The sequence below is a fragment of the Triplophysa dalaica genome, chromosome 21, assembly GCF_015846415.1.
Source record: "Triplophysa dalaica isolate WHDGS20190420 chromosome 21, ASM1584641v1, whole genome shotgun sequence".
NCBI classification, from domain to species: Eukaryota; Metazoa; Chordata; class Actinopteri; order Cypriniformes; family Nemacheilidae; genus Triplophysa; species Triplophysa dalaica.
In genome coordinates this window covers 2270366-2284319 of record NC_079562.1, presented here as the reverse complement: position 1 = coordinate 2284319, position 13954 = coordinate 2270366, and the positions used below count along the sequence as shown (strand labels likewise).

General features: G+C 38.3%; 2 protein-coding genes across 3 annotated transcripts; both read left to right on the top strand.

Annotated features, from left to right (window-relative positions):
* Positions 1-776: 776 nt before the first annotated feature.
* Positions 777-7100, top strand: LOC130410353 (solute carrier family 45 member 3). Of its 2 annotated transcripts, XM_056734970.1 has the most exons (6): positions 777-864; positions 1236-1292; positions 3324-3497; positions 3661-4458; positions 5282-5547; positions 5660-7100. In XM_056734970.1, exons 3-6 carry the CDS (start codon positions 3356-3358, stop codon positions 6095-6097), a joined length of 1644 nt encoding a protein of 547 aa, XP_056590948.1. In that variant the 5' UTR covers positions 777-864; positions 1236-1292; positions 3324-3355; the 3' UTR covers positions 6098-7100. The 2 variants fall into 2 exon arrangements, with proteins under 2 accessions (XP_056590948.1, XP_056590949.1); XM_056734971.1 differs by lacking the exon at positions 3324-3497.
* A 1012-nt stretch (positions 7101-8112) lies between these two features.
* On the top strand, positions 8113-13302 carry si:ch211-117k10.3 (Krueppel-like factor 15). Its single transcript, XM_056735454.1, has 3 exons — positions 8113-8494; positions 9599-10615; positions 10709-13302. Exons 2-3 carry the CDS (start codon positions 9663-9665, stop codon positions 10875-10877), a joined length of 1122 nt encoding a protein of 373 aa, XP_056591432.1. The 5' UTR covers positions 8113-8494; positions 9599-9662; the 3' UTR covers positions 10878-13302.
* Positions 13303-13954: the final 652 nt, after the last annotated feature.

Here is a 13954-nt window from a genome sequence, read left to right as displayed (position 1 = left end):
AGTTTAGGAGCAATAAGCGATAGTTCATACAGCAGCCATAATACATTAGGTGCCAATATAAAGTTACTGGTTTCAACAAAAGCTAGACCAATATCTGTTGAGAGAAATGGTTAGTGTAATTTTTTAACATTGATTTTTCACAATATTAGAATTGAATTATCCACTGTAACAATACTGTGCACAAGATCAAAACTGTATTTAAAACTGGCATACGTTTAATCAATGCTCATTATTTTGAAATGTGAATAAAGGTGTGTGACATGCAGATTCTTTCGGATAGTTACATGACGTCGGGTAAACAGTTGGGCAACATTTTCATCATTCTTTGCAAATGGTTGTGTGCCGTCTTTATGACCTTATATTGAAGTTAACTTACAGGTTCTTATAAGAATAATTTATTTTTTGCTTTTTCATAGTTTAAAGAACCTTTTGTAAAACAAAAGGTTATTTGGATGTTAAAGTTTCTTTATGGATGTTCTTTAGCATTGTGTAAAATACTTTTAGTGTAACCTAAAAGCTTAATGCATTACAAACATTACCCAATGCTGACAATGAGCTGGATTTATATTTTTACATGTTGCAATAAACCTTTAAGGGAGACACATTCTATTGTAACTGTTTATTGTCATAGCTTATTTGAACAATATCACATAATATTATATGTCGATTTCCAAAAGAATGTTGCATTTCAAAGCACTGACTGTGTCATATCTACGCTCTATTTTATCCCTCCCACTTCCTGTTACGTTCCTGTAACTGCCACTCAGACCTCTGATGTCAGAACTGTAGTTGCACACATTCACGTGGAATCAATGAAGTCATTCTCACACAACAGGAGAGGAGATTTCCAACTTTAAGAGACATGTATGTATTACATCTGTGGCCTATACCTGTGTGTTGTGTAACCCAAATATCAAATCATTATTGTCTGTTTATAACTATATTTTTATACTAAGTAAAATGTGGATAAATATTTACTGTATATGTATTAATTGATAAGCGGTAGAATACTGTATGTTAATAGCTGTAGTGTGCCTTCATAGATACTAAAGAAGACTACAGAGACTGTTTTTAATACTTAGCAGTTTAACAAAAGTTCATTTGCATAGTTTTGAGATCAGGGTTGTCCTATTAATAATAAACTAAACGTAAAGTCTCAAGAATGTTTGGCGTTTTTGACGCGACACCTAATAAAGCTGTCTTACAGTACAGGCTGTTTGTTTGTGTTGCTTCAGTTTCTCAGATCTCCAGCGTTGACCTCATGTGAAGTTCACTGTCAGAAGCAGTGTGAGGTAAGAGAGATTTTCAGCTCCATTGTGTTTGACTCGGGTACTTAACATTGTTTTACTCTTAAGTGCGACACAGGTCAGATGTTTTGAATTGACAGCACAGTAAAGAGTGTCACATACAGGAAAGAAATTGTATTGGTTTGTGATCTAAATATAGGGCTCGTCATTTACCATAAAAGTTTTCAAGCACTTTGCAAAAAGGGGAAGTTATAGAATTGTCTGCAACTTAATGGTATTGTAGAGAATTTTAACCTCAAGTGACCTTGAACTACTGTTACACGCAACAGTCATTTATTCGGATTCACCGAAATTTAAGATGTAGCCTCAAGCTTTCCTGCAGCTCAGTGGTAAGAGCAAGGTTGTGGGTTTGATCCCAGTGTATTGCACATATCCTTATAAAATGTATAGGGTAATTTAAATCACTTTGTAAATGTAATGCAAATTCTGATTTTGGAAAATTCCTATTAATTATTCCTACCAGTAGCCTATTGATTCATATTATACTATCATCACTTATACAGTAAACTGCCGTATTTATATTTTATAAATAAAAATATTTTTATATGTAAATATCAATTTTCTGGCAGCTGGTGCCCCAGAAATAAACTGTAAATTAACAGTTTTCTCCGTTATTTAATTTCAAATTTTTTGACTGTTGACTGTTTGACATAAGAGAAATATGTATAAAACATTATTTTTTACATTATACATGCAAATACTGTTTAAAGCAGATTCTGTAAAATATTTATTTTACAAAGAAGATTTTATGTGAATCACTGAATATATATATATATATATATATATATATATATATATATATATATATATATATATATATATATATATATATATATATATATATTAGACTATATATATATTATATAAGGCAGGTGGAAATGGGTGGAGGTGTGATTCTACATTTAAATATCAATGACCTCAAGGCTAACAGAACTAAACATACATAAAGTCACACTCAGATCCCATTTAGATTTCACCGGGTCTATAAAGACAAAGATGACCGGAGTGCAAGGAAATTCATTATCACGTTATATGTACTGAACAAACACAACGTGTGCTGCTGTTGACTCACAGGGCGTTTTCTCCAATAACATGTTCTGCTGTTTAATGGTCTATGGTGTTTGAATCTCTAATCATCCTCGCATACATCCTTGTGTAAATATTAAAATGGGAATATGAATGTGCGTGATATAAAATGGATTTGAGTTGATTTATGGTGTTTGCCACGCACTATGGCACGCAATGATGTTGAGGGTGCCGTCAGGACAAGAATATTCTGGTTGGTATTAAGGTGGATGCTAGTGTTTTGTTCGGTTTCCTGGTTTAAGAGTTTATGATATTCTGATATGACAATATGGCTTGGCTCCCACATTCATTTTAAATCTATTTGAATTTTATAAGCATTAATTTAAAAGTTGTAAGCATCCATTTTTTAAGCTTTATAAGCATCAATCCTTAAATTGCATAAAGAAATAAAAAATAGAATCATATGAGACAGTTGTAAGCGTTAAGATCATAAAGAGTGATCAAATCAATTTTGAATGTAGAGGTAGTCTGGATTTGGGGTAAATTTGATGAAAAATGTTTGAGTTCATATTGAGATCTTTAATGATATTGACTTTTGCAGACTTGACAAATCTGAGCTCGGCTTGAGATATTGTTGGAACTCTGGATTTCTTATGTTGTTTCAACTTAAAAAATCAAGTTAAAAGGCTCCGTTAACTAATTAACTAGAATGAACTCAACATTTTTTCACGTGAATTTGATGCAAACATTTTATGTTGACTAATATTTTGAAGTTGAATTAACACAAATTTGAAGGCAGTCAGGTAACATAGTTTTTTAAGTTAAAACAACAACTTTTTCAGTGTTGTTTTCTAAGAAAACTAATCGAGATTTCCAAGGGATCTCATCTGTTATTTTTCTCGCTTATGGGTAGAATCCATAATAATGGGATGGTTATATTACAGTTGACATAATGTTGGACATGTGCATGAACAACTACTTCTATTGCAGAATAAAAGAGAAATAAGACAGAAAGGGTGGACATGCATGGCAGGAACTCACAGCTATTCTTGATTAATTCATTAACATTTGGCCTGGAAGTATGTTTGGCTGCTGGTACGATCTTCATCCCACCCATGCTGTTGGAGGCAGGGGTGGAGGAACGCTTCATGACCATGGTGTTAGGTAAGATCAATAACAGAATAAAATGTCTAAAATGTTTAAGAATTTTTTTAGTTGTTTGTTGGATAGATAGATCCATAGATGGATGGATGGACGGATAGATAAATAGATTGTTTGTTGGATATATAGATACTATGCTAAACATACAATATTGTGTTTTATCCAGGTGTGGGACCTGTACTGGGGTTGATCTTTGTTCCATTGATTGGTTCAGCGAGCGACAGCTTCAGAAGTAAATATGGCCGTCGCCGGCCGTTCATCTGGCCACTGTGCATGGGCGTCCTCCTCGGACTCCTGATCATCCCTCAGACATCCACCCTGGTCGGCCTTCTTACAAACTGTGAATGCCGTTGGCCGCAGATCTCGCTGTTAGTCTTTGCTATCTGCTTGATGGAGTTCTGTGGGCAGGCCTGTTTGACCCCACTGGAAGCGCTGGTGTCAGATCTCTTCCCTGGAGAAGAAGAAAGCCGCTGGGCCTTTTCATTTCATTCGCTCATGCTCAGCCTGGGTGGTTGCGTGGGCTACCTGCTGACCGCAGTCGACTGGACCCCTTCGGACACCGTGGTTTACCTTGGAGGACCAGAGGCTTTTATCTTCATAGTGCTGACCTTCATCTTCCTCGCTTGTTTGATGGGCACAACGTTCATCTGTGAAAAACCAACGGGTGAAGTTGGGGTGTCCCGGAAGGCGAAGTCCACTGCCTGCTTTTGCTTCTGTCCGGTCTTGCCCAGACTCAAGCTTTTGCCCAGAACAATCTTCAGCCTTCTGAATGTGTTTCCGCAACTTTACTCGCTGTGCAGTCGCATGCCCAAAGTTATCGCAAGACTGTTCGTGGCTGAGCTGTGCAGTTGGATGGCCCTCATGTCTATAATGCTGTTTTACGCAGATTTTGTCGGAGAACGATTGTATGGTGGGGTGCCAAGTGAAAATCCAGGTTCCCTGGGCAGGACACGATATGACGAGGGTAAGGTTTTATATGAAGTTTATACTTCCATAGTTCACCCAAAAGTAAAAAATTCTGTCATTATTTATTCACCCTCTTGTCATGCAAGACCTGACTCTTTCTTCTGTGGAAGGCAAAAGAGGATATTTTGAGAAATTTTGTCAGTAGTTTTGTGTCCATGCACTCGAAAAAAATATTTTTGCTGCTTGTTCCATTTACTTCACTTACTTTATTTAAAGTTAAATCAACACAACTTTTGAAAGCTCTGGTCACAACGTGTTTTTTTTTTATATTTAGCTGTATAACTGAATCCATTCGTGTTGGGACAACATAAATGAGTTGTGTTGTGTTAACATAAAACAGATACAATTGGGCAGAGGACTTATATTTCCCAGCATGCTTTTTAACTGTAACTGCATTTTGATAGTTATTTTCTTAAATAAGTGTTACTTTAACAAGTGTTTCTTTTTACTGAAAATGCATAGTGTTTATGTTTCAATTATCTTTAAGGTTTTGAAGAGTTTGTTATATTTTTGAGTAACCATTGATCAGATTCTTTATTTGCATTTCTGTTGAGTTCTATTAACTTATTATCCTCTTAATGACGTTAAATTAAGCATTGTCTAATTAATGTTAACAAGTATAATATAAAAAACTTTTTTTAGTGCTTTCATTAAATAATCTAATGATAAAATTGGGTTTTTTATTTTGGTTTTATATGTCTTCAAAATATCTTCTTTTGTGTTTGGCAGAAGAAAGAAAGTCAAACAGGTTTGGAATGACATAACAAATGATAAACAGCTTGCATTTTCATCAACTCGCCTCTCTCTCTCTCTCTCTCCAGGTGTACGAATGGCCAGCTTGGGTCTTTTTTTGCAATGTGTGACGTCTGTGATGTTCTCGTTGGTTATGGAGCGTATGGTGTTGTGTATAGGACCTAGAAAGCTGTATTTGAGCAGCGTGGTGCTGCTGGCAGTGAGTTCAGCAGTTATGACCGTCTCAAACAGCATCGTGTTAGTCACCATCATGGTTGCAGTGACTGGGTTTACATTCTGCACTCTACAGATTCTACCGTACACGCTAACATGTCTGTATCACTCCAACGCACAGGTAAGAGGACGCACATACACCTTACAAATGTGTCCCCCTATCCCCTTTAAAATAGCAAGTAATGAATTTTGTCTCTATATGTAAGTGTCGCAACATTTGCATTTGTTCACAGGTGTTTTTTGCCAATGAGAGAGACAACCCTCACGGGCACCATCGTGTTCTGTTGATCAAATCATCTGAGATGCCATCCATGAGCACACAGAAAAGAACCAATGGTTGCCTCTCCGGGACGTCTGGGGGCACGTCAAAGACGAAACACTTACAAAGCAATATACCAGCCTCACTATCGCGTGATCTAAATGTATCTGTGACCATGGAACCAACACCTGCACAACCACCCGCCATCAGGGGCATTGGTACAGATATAGCCATACTGGACAGTGCTTATCTGCTATCTCAGGTGTTGCCATCGCTCTTCTTGGGCTCCTTAGTGCAGCTCTTTCAGAGCGTAACCATCTACATGGCCTGCGCGTCTTTGCTGAGCGTGGTGGCTGTTTATTTCTCTAGAAAGATTGTCTTCGAGAAGGCGGATATGGAAGCATGTAGATGATTGTGTCGTCGTTCCAAAACCATGTGGGACAGCTGGATCTGTTTTTTAGATCCGTGTGTTTTGTATGTTTTTAAAAGACTTATGGTTACGTATAAATAATTTATTTGATACTAAGCGTTGACTGTTAAACATTTGCTAAGATGTTCCTGGTTGGGAGGATCAAACAAACAGCGCAATGTTTGGAAAGAATGACAAAGTGTATTAACTGTTTACAGGAGCTGTTAAACTACAAATGGACTTATGGTTGTCTCTGCATATTAGAGACAGTTCACCCCAACATTATAAAATTCTGTAGTTTATTCATCATCGTGTAGTTCAAGACCTGTATGTGTCTCTTTCTTCTATGGAACACAAAAGAAGATATTTCGAGAAATGTCTCTGTGGTTTTGTGTTCAAACAATGGAAGTCAATGAGGTCCAATGTTGTTCGGTTACCAACAATTATCATCTTTTGTGTTCTGCAGAAGAAAGAAAATCTGGTTTGGAATGACATGAGTGAATAAAAGATGACAGAATTTTCATTTTATGCTATGAACGTTTTATATTAGAGAACGTCTGGTATATTTATCAGGGTGTTGACTTGATTTTATTTTTTACCAATGATTTGATTTGGCTATTTTCATCCAACCACTGTTGTGTGGTTTTTGATTTGTGTTTGCAATATACTGGTTTTTAATAGTCTTTAATAGCCTAATAGAAATTATGATAGATTATGACCTTTGAATGAAGACTAATGTGTTAAACTCTAATGCAGAGGAATAAATGCGCTGAAGAGACCAAAGCCTGTCAAAATGTTAATGGCAGTTGTTGTTTACACACATATGTATGTATTTATGTAATTTATTAAAATATGTATTTATATTATTGTGTTATATTTTTAGCTGTACCATTTGTTTTGGTAAACAAAACCAATAACTTTATTGCAAAATAATTAACTTAAAAAAATGATGTGTTTAAAGTTTCGTATTTCGAGGAAAATCGGCACACTAAAGCTGCCTTCAACATTCACTAATTCCCACTTCAACCCGGAAGTTACGTCCGGATTTATGCTGCCTTATGTGCTCTCGGAAATTTGCTAATTCCCATTTATGACGTCATGATTCCAAGATGGTTGTGTTGTCGGAATGAATACCAGATTCATGCGTGTGTCTTGGGAAAATGTTCTAGCTATAGTTTCACTATTCTGCCATATTGGTGAAATACATGCTATTTTCGCAGTGTATAAAACATACGTGCTTCAAATGGTTAATATATGTAAATATGTTCTTATTTAACGACAAGACCAGGCAACGAAAAAACGAATCAATCACATCTGTCAAAGCAGAAATCCTTCTCACATCCGCCATGTTGATTCTGTAAGCCCCGCCCATCTCGGGAACTCGGGTATAACATATATCCCAACTTCCCAGTGGGACACATCAGATGGCGTTCATGTGCAATTTCTACCTCGGAAATTCATATATCTAATAGCACGTGAAGGCAGCATTAGTGACATTAAATTATTTTTAGTAGCATTAAAACAATAGGGTTACTAAGCATTAACACATATGCTAACATTAAAGGTGCTGTTCTATAAATTATTTTAGAAACAATTCCGGGAATTATCGGATTTCGAGAGCACGTGAAGTACAGTACTTAAAACAAATAACAGTATTATGTGTTCGCTATGTTCCTACTCACCTACTGCCCTCTTGTGGTTTTGTAAAGCTGTTTTCATTTTAACATCATTCCTAAAACAGTCTTACAAATTTACACCCTCGTGTTCATTCAGTGGCAGATGGAATTCATTCATTCATTCTTCAGTTTTCTTAGATTTTTCACTTTACAGCTGCTGTTTTTCATTCAAGCCTGTACTCGATGTCTGTTTTACATGTTGCCGTGTTTTGAACCAGCCACGTGGTGTCGTGGCCATTTCATCATTCATTATTCCATCATTAAATAAAATCGTGAGTAAACAGACTTTAAATCTGATATTTTTGTGTTTATTTCATATTAGAAAATATCTCTGTGTTTCACGACACGTACACATCATAGAATCGTTGCACGCATTTAAATGCGCCTCAATGCAGAAGTGCAGTGTGATTTTTTTTCAAGTCTTGCTTCGGTTGGATGTTTTTCCAATCTTCATACATAATTTATAAGCGTTTTTACTCCGACCAATCACACGCTTCGTTTCGGTGCGAGCCCCCGTTTGGACAGCCAATCAGAGACGAGGAATAGGATCCGTGCCCTCCAGTGCATCGCGATGCGTGTCATGTGACAGGCCTCCGTGAAAAATGCCAACATGGATCCGTGGCAAGGACGATGTGCTTCCCAACCGTAATATCAGAGGGGACAACTGGACTCATCTTATGTCGCACATCTACGATTCGGACGACACGATTCGTATTTACTCGAGGTAACGAGACACGTTTAATAATCTTAAACCGGATCGATAAACTAGATCGCTGTCGATTTTCGTGTCGATCTAAATGACCCGAGTCTGCTGAACTTGACACGTGTCTTTGGTGGATGTTGTGCTCGTGCAGCGGGAAATAAGAAGCAGTTTTTCTCGGCTGCGTGTCGGGAGCATGTGTGTTTGCGCAGGCCTGCTTTTTCATGCCTTGCTGACGCACTTTTCTCCAACACATGTTTTGCGCGTCGTGTGTGTCTGGTGTTGTTTATTATGCGTAATATGTAACGATTTCTGTCAGGGTCTTTGTTTTCATGACGGTAAAGTGTGCTTTAAAATGTGATGTAACTGTTTTGTGTTGTGATGATGTTTTTAAACGGCCCCTCCCCTTTCTGCCCCATAAACCATAGTGTCTCATCTCTGAACGCATGGCAATGTTAGTCATGTTGTGCATGTAAATATTGTTCTGGAAAGTATTTGGACTCTTGGGATACATCATAAAAATACTTTTTGTTATATTAGACCACACATTATTGCACAAGATGTCACCTGCAAATACAATTTTCTCAAAGCTAAAGTTAACTTGAAATTTGTGCCATGACTATTTAAACCAACTGGTCCCAGTGCGATTTTGACAGTGGATGTATGAAGCAAAAACATTTTGTTTTCTTGGTTATGAACTCTGTTGTTGTACTATTTAAAGCCTCATAATCATGATATTTTGAGTTCATACGTTTTTGAGATGAATCTCCGCAAGCATGTCAAGAACATGTCAGTCATATTTCACCCCCCCCAAGATAGACATTTTATTTATATTAAATTATATTTTGCAATTTTTTTTATTTAATTTATGACTTTGAGAAAATACGTTTTTCATTGCGACAATAACTACTACATTAAAAATAATTATTAATTCATAATAAATAATTAATGCAATAGTGATTATTAAATAATAAAGTGTTAACACCGTTCAGCTCATTTCTCTATGATGTATAAAATAAATAAATACATTTTTCTTCATGAATTAATATTTATATTTCGGGTGAATCGTTGCATGAAAACGTGTTGAGTATTTGATCTTTCTCATTTTGACTCTTGTTTTTTTGTCAGTGTTTACAAACAGTAGTGCTCACTGGCGATACCTTCATCCTTCCTCTGATCTTCACACCAACAAATGGTCTCCATAAGCGAAAGAGCGGTGGCCACTGCTAATGAATCGTTCTCCGACCACGCCTCGGCCACTTTACACTTCGTAGAGGTGGGCAGCAGCGAGGGGGGCAGCTCCATCTCGTGCTCCAGCCCCGAAACCGGAGATGCCGGTGCTCGGCTCAGCTGCAGCCCGGGCGAGGAAGATGACGACGACGGGTCGCTGCAGATCTTTTTCGACTCCACTGAGGACTCACTGGCTCAACCGTCCACGCTGCCAGATTTCATATCTCAGCTACCCAGCACCTTCTCTCCCACCCTGGAGGACATTGAGGAATTCCTGATGGAGACGATGGAGCTGGTGAACGATGCTCCTTTGAGTCCGGAGGAGAAGGCGAAGGAGGACAACAACGACCCACCTGCACAACCGTCTTCCCCTGGTGATGGCAGGTCAAAACCCACCACAACAACAACGACCCCTGCGGTTCAGAGTCTTGGTGCTGCGGCAACTAGCGCCGCTCCAGTGCTTGTCGGTACTCCATTGGTGCTACAGTTACAACCGCTCCAGCTAAGCCAAGCCCTTCCACAACCAGACGCCCAAACGTGTGTGCCCAACGGGCTCCGAGTGGCCCACCTGGTGCTTGGTGTTCAAGGGGCACAGAACATTACCCTTCTCTCACCACAGGTGCCCTCGGCCACTTTACTCCCTATTGTTGGCGAAGCCGTCAACCAAGACCAAAAGTATGTGAAGATCGCCCCCCTGCCTTTCACTGTCAGGGCGGTCGGAATCGCCGGCACGGGTCTAGTCAAAGCCATCACGCCACGTCCATCCAGGCCCCTGGCGGAAACCCTGCGGGTACACAAGTGCTCTCACCCAGGGTGCGAGAAGATGTACACCAAGAGCAGCCACCTGAAAGCTCATTTCCGCAGACATACGGGCGAGAAGCCGTATCTGTGCAGCTGGCCCGACTGCGGGTGGAGGTAAGACAGTTTTTGAAATGTATTGCATTTATAATAATTGAATAAATACATTTACGTTTTTTCTCACGAGCTGCTGTTTTCTGTGCTTCAAAGGTTCTCTCGATCCGACGAGCTCTCACGCCACCGGCGGTCTCACTCGGGAGTCAAGCCTTACGAGTGCACGATGTGCGACAAAAAGTTCGCCAGGAGCGACCACCTCTCCAAACACACCAAGGTGCACCGGGGTCCGCGTGCCGGCAGACTGGTTAGGGCCAACGTCTGACTCGCGGACCCCCAAACAAAGCCGGAGTCTGCCTCTCAGTCCCAGAGGGAAAGCAATGATATCTAAACAGGCTCGCAGGCTATAACCCTTCGCCTTTATTTTGGTCTGTTTCCTTCCCGTTAAACCAGACGTTTGTTTTTCTTGGTGCTACAGTCAGCTATCTTGAAACCCAGGGATGTGATTGTCAAGCTCAAAGCAGATTTCTGGCTTTCGGTGGGCTGAAGCGAAGCCCGCGCTCGATTCCATCACGTTTGGTCTCTTATTGTTGTGAAGCTTCAGGTTATTATGGGATCGGTTTTATGCAGGTCTTTAAACAGGTCACAGAAAGTGAAATTTAAAGGGCGATAACAAATCCGTCTTCTACATTTTGTGAGTATTGGAGTTCAGTATTTTGGTCGGCTCTGGAGTGTTAGATAAAGCCAGAATCCTGCAGAACTTTCCTTTTAGATTAAATCAAGACGATATGCACTATGGTTTAGGCTGTGATCATATGCAATATCGAACATGGCCTCTGTCATTATAGGGTGAAAATAATGCAAACTGTCTCAAAATGTCTGCGTCATATTTCACCGTAAATCTCAACAAAAATAGAGATTTTGCATTAAAAAAATTAAGCCTTTTTAAAAATTTAGCCCATTCATTTGTAAAAAGTCTGCCATAATGGGGACAGATGTAATTCTCACATTTGTAATGTGAAGTGTAAAAGTATTTGTTGTATTCAACACTGTTTGATAATGAAAGTGTTTTTTTTTTTTCTTAACCGGGTCCCCACTTTACGATTTTGAAGATCATTTATGATTGTCGCATATCGTAGCCAGATGTCATAGCTGAGTCAGCGCCGACTGTCACCTGTACGACACTTCAAAATTTATGACTCTGCTAAATCTTCAACGCAAAGGCAATAAGTTGGTAGTTAGTGAATGTGAAGCATCCAAAATCCAACCCAACACGTTATCTCACATTCCTCCTTTACAGTGTGGATGCAGTTTTACTGTAATGGTAAAAAGCATGAATGTTAACTCTGTTTAATTGTTATGAACATAATTGTGAAATGCTAAAAAAAGGCTTAATTTTATTTTATTCAAATTATAATTTATTTTCCCCCAAATTAAAAAATATAAATATAATATAAAAAAATGACCCAGACTTTATAGCACTATTGAAATACTCTAGTTGAGTATAGTTCTTTCAAATATGATGTTAACGGGATAGTACGCCCAAAAATGAGAATTCTGTCATCATCTACCCACCTCTCCAAACCTGCATGACTTTCTATCTTCTGCAGAACACAACAGACAATATTTTAGGGAACGTTGGTCACCAAACAACACCGGCTCTCATTGACTTCCATTCTAAGGACACGAAGCAACAAAGACATTTCTCAACATATCTTCTTTTGTGCTCCACAGAAGAATAAGTCTTTTATATAAATGAGGGTCAACAAATGATGACAGAATTTTGGTTCGGGTGACCTGTGCCTTAGATTAAGTCCAATTTGCTGTGTGACGTCACACCATATTTAAGTTTTTTTACTTGCTCGTATTGTTGAAGTCCCTGTGCTTTGAAATATCAGGAATTTCTCTGGCCCAATCACATCCCTGCACCAGCTGAAAGACATTATGTGCATCAAGTTGCTTGTCCTGTTTTCTTGTGCCTCATCTCTCTCAGGCTGTTGAGAGTTGTATGCCAAACCAGAGCCTCGCCCGTTTATGGGTATCTGGATAACATCACTAAATGGAAGAACAAACGTATGTACTGTAAAACATATAAGCTAGAAACGATGTTCTCTTCGATCTGTAATCACAAAAGAGAATTGTTTCCTTTATGTCGTTGTAATGTGCTTTGCATTAGGTCAATGCATTTTTCTACGTAGTGCCGTCACGGCCAATAAGCTAAATCGCTGAGAACAGATGTACTGTTCACAAAAAACGGCAGCTGGTTGCTTCCTGTCGAAATGAAGCTATTTGGACATCATATAACCGATACGTCATCGAAGGCTTCTTCTTTTTATCCAATGGACTGGAGTTAATGAAAAAGTTCATCTTCATCTAACACACGGAGGTCATTTTATCCTTTCTTTGCCTTTTTAACATCTGTCTTAACTACTCGATGCATTTTAATTATCTTCCATTTTTAGCTCAACAAATGTTCGGTTTCTTCACATACTGGAACTGGACTCAAACGTGTGTAGCTGTTGTGACTAAGATATATGAACGATCAAGTAGGTTCATCATCTCTAATATGGCACGGTTCTGATTCACAAGTATTTAAGGTAGTACTATCATGTAGCCCTCTTTTAAAAATGCTCTTTTCTTTTTCCAAGAGACATTTCTGTTTTGAGAAGTATGACATTTGTTTTCCTTTACCAAGGGCTCATCCTTGATTCTCTGCCTCCACCCTCATCTCAATAAAAACATTAAATTATTTCCTTTATCATGTTAATGCATTTACAGTTTCCATTTAACAGCTCATCCAACTATAGCTGCTCTCATACCATATAGCTGGTGAAATGTAGGTTATATTTTTGAATAACTGAAGAATGCTATTTTGCTATGTAAGAAAATAAAGTTACAAAAAAAACTTTCGGTAAAGCTGTGATATGTGAACTTTAAGGTTTGGGGAAATCTAATCTGTTCAAGGTTAAATACAAGTTAAGCTCTATCGACTGACAATGATGTTCCTCGGTTCGTAAAAATAAGCGAAATATTATGTACACTAATGCACTTACAAGTCTCGTTACATAGAGGAATGTCATAAACACCATTTCATAAGAAAAGGTTCAAGAATTATACATGTGAACAAGAAGAAAGAACGATAAATAAAATCACATAAATAATCGCTAATAATCTAGTATATGTAAAGTTATGAAGTGGTAAAAACAATGTATATTTTCTTTATAAAGCAAAATCATATCCCAAAGAATTTAAGATTAGCTTTCCTGTAGCTAAGTGGTAAGAGCATTGCGCTAACAACGCAAGGTTGTTGGTTCGATCCCAGGGGATTGCAAATACCTATGTAAAATGTAAAGGATAAAGCAATGTAAGTAGCTTAAGCGTCTGCCAAATGCATGAATGTAA

Coding starts and splice junctions, on each gene's coding strand:
- LOC130410353 (XM_056734970.1), top strand. CDS start 3,356: ATGCATGGCAGGAACTCACAGCTATTCTTGATTAATTCATTAACATTT. Junction 3,498..3,660: donor CTTCATGACCATGGTGTTAG/GTAAGATCAATA, acceptor TGTTTTATCCAG/GTGTGGGACCTGTACTGGGG. Junction 5,548..5,659: donor TGTATCACTCCAACGCACAG/GTAAGAGGACGC, acceptor ATTTGTTCACAG/GTGTTTTTTGCCAATGAGAG.
- si:ch211-117k10.3 (XM_056735454.1), top strand. CDS start 9,663: ATGGTCTCCATAAGCGAAAGAGCGGTGGCCACTGCTAATGAATCGTTC. Junction 10,616..10,708: donor TGGCCCGACTGCGGGTGGAG/GTAAGACAGTTT, acceptor TGTGCTTCAAAG/GTTCTCTCGATCCGACGAGC.